This window comes from Pinus tabuliformis, chromosome 8, assembly GCF_031772625.1.
Source record: "Pinus tabuliformis cultivar Carrire ecotype Pingquan chromosome 8, CPIR1, whole genome shotgun sequence".
NCBI classification, from domain to species: Eukaryota; Viridiplantae; Streptophyta; class Pinopsida; order Pinales; family Pinaceae; genus Pinus; species Pinus tabuliformis.
In genome coordinates this window covers 119,261,529-119,269,040 of record NC_142294.1, presented here as the reverse complement: position 1 = coordinate 119,269,040, position 7,512 = coordinate 119,261,529, and the positions used below count along the sequence as shown (strand labels likewise).

General features: G+C 42.4%; 1 protein-coding gene across 1 annotated transcript; it reads left to right on the top strand.

Annotated features, from left to right (window-relative positions):
* Window positions 1-4,743: 4,743 nt before the first annotated feature.
* Window positions 4,744-5,463, top strand: LOC149234414 (uncharacterized). Its single transcript, XM_089368267.1, has one exon. The coding sequence runs from the start codon at window positions 4,744-4,746 to the stop codon at window positions 5,461-5,463; it is 720 nt and encodes a 239-aa protein (XP_089224393.1).
* The last annotated feature ends 2,049 nt before the right edge of the window (window positions 5,464-7,512 follow it).

Here is a 7,512-nt window from a genome sequence, read left to right as displayed (position 1 = left end):
GTTGCAAAGTAGCACTGGTATTGATGGATGCAACAGTTCAGTGGTTCCTGAAAGTGGAGCAGAAAATCTAGTGGTCTTTGGAGAAAAGACCATGTTGTGGCATCAAAGGCTTGGACATATTGGAGAGAAGGGCCTTTGAATACTTCATGGTAAAGGTATGGTAGAAGGTATGACTAATAGCTCGCTGGATTTTGATTTCTATGAAAATTGTGTATATGTGAAGCAGAATCGGGTGAGTTTCCCCTCTGGTGGTAAGAGGGTGAAACAAATATTAGAGCTTGTGCACAGTGATGTGTTTAGACCTGTGAAGGTTCCATCACTTGGTAAGTCTATGTACTATGTATCATTTATATATGACTTCTCATGAAATATATGGATATATTTCCTCAAGAAGAAATCTAAAGTCTCTAATAGGTTTAAAGAATTTAAGGCTCTGGTGAAAAACCAAACAGAGAAGAAGATAAAGGTGCTAAGGACAAATAACAATGGATATTTTTGCAGCAAGGAAATTGAAGAATTTTGTAAGAAGTGTGGTATAACACGATAGAAGACTACTCCATATACACCTGAGAAAAATGGAGTTGCAGAAAGAATGAACAAGACATTGATGGAAAGGGCAAGAAGCATGCTTAGTGGTTCTGGGTTAAGACAAGAATTATGGGTAGATGCGGTGGAGACAACATGTTACTTGGTCAACAGATCACCTTCATCAGCATTGGAAGATAAGACTCCACAAGAGGCATGGACTGGTAAGAAACCCTCTCTTTCACATCTGTGGGTATTTGGATGTGATGCATATGTACATGTTCCAAAGGAGAAAAGAACAAAGTTGGATAGTAAATATGAAAAGTGCATCTTCATTGGGTATAAGGATGGTTTAAAGGGTTATAAGATTTGGAATCTAGTAACAAGGAAGGTTGTGTACAACCGAGATGTGGTGTTAAGAGAGGTGAAAAATGTTATTAAACATGAAGTCCCATCAAAGGGACCTGAGAAGATAGAGTTTGAGCTAAAGGAGGAAGAATCAGACTCTATAGCAAAAGAGGAATCAGAAGATGAAGAGCCACAAACTCTGGTTGTGAGAAGATCAGTTTGAGAAAGAAGGCAACTAGAAAGGTATAGTCCATCTACTTTCTATTCAAATTTTTCTTTATCTAATCCTGATGATGATCCCAAAAAGGTGAAGGAAGCAGTAGATTCAAAGGATGGAAAACTCTAGAAAGAGGCCATGGTTGATGAAATGGCATCTTTGCACAAAAATGAGGCTTGGGATTTGGTGGAGTTGCCAACTGGAAGGAAACCCATTAGCAGCAAATGGATGTTCAAGAAGAATATGAATGTAGAAGGAGAGGTTGAGAAATACAAAGCTCGGTTGGTAGCAAAAGGTTATTCGCAGGTGCCAGAAATTTATTTTGGTGATATTTCTTCTCCTGTTGCCAAGGTAGCTTCTATTAGATTACTTTTATCTGTTGTTGCTGCTTTTAATTTTACGGTAGAACAGATGGATGTGAAGACAACATTTCTTCACGGGGATCTGGAAGAGGAGATCTACATGAAGCAACCTGAAGGGTAAGAAAGAACTAGTATGCAAGTTAAAGAAGTCTCTGAATGGGCTAAAACAATCACCAAGGATGTGGTATCAGAAATTTTATACATTTATACGGGGACTTGGCTTCACCAGAAGAAAATCATATCACTATGTGTATTTTAAATTAATTAGTGACTGTGTTATTTATATGGTCTTATATGTGGATGACATATTGCTGGTTGGAAATGACAAAGAAATTATCCAGGATTCTCAGGTATTTGCGTGGAACTGGTGATTATGGTTTGTGCTACCAAGGAAGACTGGGATTGGACAGAGTGTTGGATATTCATGGCTTTGTTGATGTAGACTGGGCTGAAGATATGGATCAGAGAAGATCTATAAGTGGGTATGTGTTTAACCTATTTGGAGGTGCAGTTAGTTGGATGAGTATGAAACAATCTTTAGTGGTACAATCAACTACAGAGGCAGAATGCATGGCAGCTACTCATGCAAGCAAGGAAGCAGTTTGGTTGCAGAGATTGTGTTCAAGTATGGGGTTAGTACAGGGAGAAATAAGGATAGACTGTGACAGCCAAAGTGTAATTTTCTTAGCAAAGAACCTTGCTTATCATTCAAATACAAAGCACATTAATGTTCAGTATCACTTTGTGAGGGATATGATAGAAGACAAAAAGGTGTTGCTAGTAAAGGTGGACACTTTGAAGAATACTGTAGATGCATTGACAAAATCTGTGAGCTCTAAGAAGTTCTCTTGGTGTAGAGAAACAATGGGCATTGTAGGGCTAGATAAATGACTAAGCTCTCATGTGGTCCCCTGTGGAAAGAAAACAACAAGTGGGAGAATGTTGGGTTGTGTTTTATTCTTTCCATGACTAGTCCACCTAATTAATCGGGGGGTTAGAGGGGGGGTGTAGCCCCCCCTTCATTGTGTTGATTGTGCATAGGGGAGGTCACAAGGGTTTAATGGGGGGGGGTAGACCCCCTTTACGGGGTCCGGGGCAGCGCCCCGAGGAATTGTTTTTGGACCTTATATTAGGTTGGGCAGACCTACCTATGGTTTTGTGCATGGTTTTTGCACATGGTTTTGGGTGCGATGGTTTTCGGTGCATGGTATTGGATGCTTCAGCATGTATAAATATGTATTGTAACATTGAAAGGAACATAATGAAAAATCAATTTGGTAGTCCCAGTTTTGGGATCTAGGGGAAAATCTCTGTGTATATGTGTTTTACGTGTTATGCTCTCGCATTGATTATTTTCTATGTTTTAGAATTTGTATGCAGGTAATTTATATATGGGGTTAAAACCTACACCTCTCCAGTAGCTTCACTGGCATCTAACCAATCTCAAAAGCTTACCCTTCTAGCCCTAGTCTGAACCCTACAAACCCTCATCTAAACCCTCACCTCAGTGGCTCTCAGGAGGACATCACCAACAAGGGCCACAGGTCGGGGAAAAAACAAAAGTGCGTCAAAGCCAGGACACAGGATGTTGCAATCCGTTTGGGTGAAGATATCCAGTGGGGTGAAACCATGGATACCGCAGATAGAGTATTGGTAGGTAGGGTTCATGGGAGGAGCTACTCTGCGGCACAGCTTAAGCAATGGACAACAGAAATCTGGGGAGAACATTTGGCCGAACTACCTTTCATGCAAACCTTTGTCTGGGGATTGTTTTCACTTTGCTTTTCCATAGCTAAGCACACAAATTGGGTTCTATCTTCATTTTGGCACATTGAATAGGCCCCCGTGCTCCTGCGATGATGGAACCCTCTTTTCGACCTTGAGAGGGAGCAATTAGGTGTTGGACCACTGTGGGTACGTCTACCAAGCCTGCCACTCCACTTTTGGTCTGAGGACATTTTCAGGCACATTGGGAACACCTTGGGCACATTTCTAGAGTATGATAAATCATACCTCACTACAGGCATCATGGCATACACAAGGATACTGGTCCATCTTGACACCAGGGAAGGGCTACAGGAACATATCACATTGCTCTGGAGAAATTTCTCACAGACTCAAATCCTTGATTATGAGGGGGTCCCTTTTAGATGCAGGAGATGCCATAAGGTGGGACACTTATTCAGGGACTACCCCCTAAATGGAAAAGCAAGAGCAGCGTAAAAGGGGAAGACAATTCCAACCAAGGCTACAAAGGAACCTGAGAACCACCCCTCCTCTGAAGTAGCAGCAAAAACACCAGTTAAGGAGACTCCGAAGAAGCATGGAAAAGCACCATATTGGCCTCCCTCTCCTTCTCTAACAAGGGAAAGGGCGGCTGCGGTGGCTACGCTTTCTTCGGGTATGTCCATGTCTAACCCCTACTCTGTACATTTCTCTTCTTCATATTGTATTGTAGCATCATCATCGTTTGATCATCAATGCTCTACATTCATGCCCTCGCCCCCATCTCTCTAGCCTACACTCTACATCCCCCCCCCCCCCCCCCCCCCCATTTTCTCTAGCACTTCCCCATCCTTTCCGAAGGTGCCCCAATCTACCAAATCCTACGACTCTGATCAAGGGTCTCCATCCCACAACTACCCGCTTCGATCCCTCTCTTGATCTCAGCCTCCTGACTCTATTGGCATTTGATTAGTATCTCCCTCATCCCCCTAAATCCACCAAGAGGCCAACCATCCTCCCTATCCAAAGCCAAGCTACAGGAAGGGGAGGAGATTTCTTCGGGCCAACAACTTTCTATTGACTAGGTTCTTAGAGTACAGAACACCCTAGATCCATCTCCCCCATGAAGTTGATATCCTTTAATTGTAGAGGGTTAGCTAGCCCTAAGAAAAATCTAGCTTTCCTTAGACTTCTTAGGACTGATCAGGTTGATGTCATATTCCTTCAAGAAACCCTGGGTCTTGCAGAAGTCATATCTCACCTACTAGAATCCATGCTACCCGGATGGTCATTTCAACCCCTTGATGGCAATGGTTGCTCGGGAGGAATTGCAATGGGCTTCAACACTCGAACTATCAAGCTATGTAGCATATGGGGAGGCATTGGAAACATTGGGGCGGACATCTTCTCATCTGAACTTGGCTTCGACATTAGACTTATCAATGTATATGGGCCATGTCAAAATCATGGGGTATTCTAGGAGCATTTATTGAACACCAATCTTCTGCAAAAGGACAATATAATCCTTGGAGGAGACTTAAATTTCTCTATTGGATTCTCGGAGTCATGGGACACCATACCCAAATTGACTCCCTATCTGCTTTCCTTGAGAACATCCTGGAGAATCACAGCCTTATAGATATTTCATCTGCAAAAATTCAACATACTTGGAGGAACGAAAGAATTGGAGAGGAAAACCTTGCTAGAAGGCTAGATTGCTTCCTCATCAAGGAGCGACTGATGGGTATGGGCTATAACTATAGGCAATGGGTTGGTTCAGGGGGTATATCAGATCATTTGCCGATATACCTTGAAATAAGAGGTGGATTGAACAAACCCAAAGCCCCTTTCAAGTTCAAGTCTACATGGTTGAAATATGCAGCCTATATTCGAATGGTAACTGATTATTGGAAGACCCACCCTCCTGCTACTGGTGGGAATATAGCAGAAGGTTTTGCTCATAACCTAAAGGAGTTAAAGAGATTATCAAAAATTTGGGCTCACAACAAGAGAGAATTGGATGATCAAACCCTAAGGGACACTGAAGCAGAGATTGTTGCCTTGGAAGATGAGCATGGGAGGGGATTTACTACTACTGAACAAAAGGAGAAGCTCACTACCTTAATAGCTAAGAGAAGTAAAATTCTAAAGGACCGGGAAGAAACTTGGAGGCTGAGAAGTAGAGCGATATGGTTGCTTGAGGGAGATGATAACACAAAATTCTTTCACAAATATGCAAATGGCCGAAAAGCTATCAACTCCATTTGGCAACTGACAAATGAGTAGGGGATTAGAGTGAATACCTTCCAGCAATTAGCCTCCCTAGCCACATCCCACTTCAAGCAGATCTACAAGGCACCTCCCAATGTCACTCTTGTTGAAGTCATCAGAGTGGCACAATTATTTCCTCGGTTTTTGGACCAAGAGACTGCCATGGATCTCAACAGGGAGGTCACAATGGGGGAACTTGAGGCTACCTTAAAATGGTTCAAGCGAGACAAAAGCCCAGGACCAGATGGCTGGTCAGTTGAGTTCTACATTGCTTTCTTCGACATCCTTGGAGAAGATCTCCTGAAGGTCATTGAAGACTGTCGGATCACTAGAAAGATGTATGAGGCATTCAATTCCACCTTCATTGCCCTTATCCCCAAATCAGACAACCTCGTCTCCTTTGATGACTTCCACCCCATCTCCCTATGCAATTGTATCTACAAAATCATTGCCAAAATCATAGCCAATCGTCTCCATCCCATACTATCTGCCCACATATCCTTTGAACAATTTTCCTTTCTCCAAGATCGACAGATACATGAATTTGTTGGAACAACACAAGAAGTGATGCACTCTATACAGTTGAAGAAGCTGAAAGGTATGATCCTCAAGGTAGACCTCTCAAAAGCCTTTGATCGAGCAAGTTGGTTATATATCAGAATGCTCCTAACACATCTAGGCTTTCCCTTTGAATTTATAAAATGGATCATGTGTTGTATAACAAATATATCTTTTAGTGTCCTTGTAAATGGATCAACAACACCTTTCTTTCACTCAAAAAGAGGACTTAGGCAGGGTTTTCCTTTATCCCCATTATTATTTCTTCTTATCATGGAAGGGCTCAGTAGACTTATTAAGGAAGAACATAGCAGGGGAAGATTTAAGGGTATCAGGATCACCGACAGATGTATTCTGACTCATTTACTATTCGTGGATGATGTGTTGATTTTCCTCAATGGTGGTATTGGGGATCTGACTAACTTACAGAACACCATAGCATTATTTCAAACTGCTACAGGTATGGTCATCAACAATACTAAATCCACCATTACAGCCACAGGATGCACCCCTCATGAGATACAGTATGCACTCCATAGATTTCCATTCACTCTTCTGCAGATGGAGGATGGCCTTAGATACCTGGGGTACAGACTGAAACCCCATGGTTACAAGATAGCAGACTGGACATGGTTAATCTCCAAGCTAGAAAGAAGGCTCAACATTTGGTATCATAAGTACCTCTCTAGAGCAGGGAGACTAGTACTCATCAAAGCTATTCTTGAAGCCACCCCTGTATATTGGATGTCATTGGCATGGATCCCCCATGGTATCCTCTCCAGAATACAAAACCTCTGTTGCAGATTCCTTTGGAAAGGAAATCAGTCAGGGAGAATCTTTTCTTGGGCCAAATGGGAATCACTTGCTCTCCCAAATAAATGGGGAGGATGGGGAATTAAAAGGCTGGAGGACTTTTCATCTCCACTGGCAGCCAAGCTAGGCTGGAAATTGATCACTACAAACAACTTATGGACAAAGGTGGCTTATATAAAATACATATCCCCCCTAAATCTAATGGATTGGATCTGACAACCAAACTGGAACAAAACAGGGATCTCAATCATCTGGAAAGTTGTTTTAAACTCCATGCCTATTATCCGAGGAGGGCTCACATGGAAAATTCAATCTAGCACATCAGTCTGCATTGAATTAGACCCTTGGATAGGATGCGGTAATGCCCACAGACTGCCTCAAGATCTCATGCTACACCTTACTAATTCGGGTATCACACATATCAGTCACATTGCAGACCTGGAGCACACCACCATATTTTATCAGGCCTAGAAATCTGCTCGTAGCCTTCACATCCCTCTGATCTAGCATTAACATTGGGAGGACTATATAGCAGCATTGATAGAATCACACATCAGAATTGTGGAAGGGGATGATGAGATTATCTGGGCGCATGCTAAAAATGGGGTATACTCCCCTAAGGAGGGATATCTCTGCTTAACCTCTGTTCATAGACCACAGGCTATTGAATTTTAGTGGAAACACCTGTGGAAG

Excerpts from the sequence above, each read along its gene's own strand:
- LOC149234414 (XM_089368267.1), top strand. The coding sequence starts at position 4,744 with ATGGGACACCATACCCAAATTGACTCCCTATCTGCTTTCCTTGAGAAC.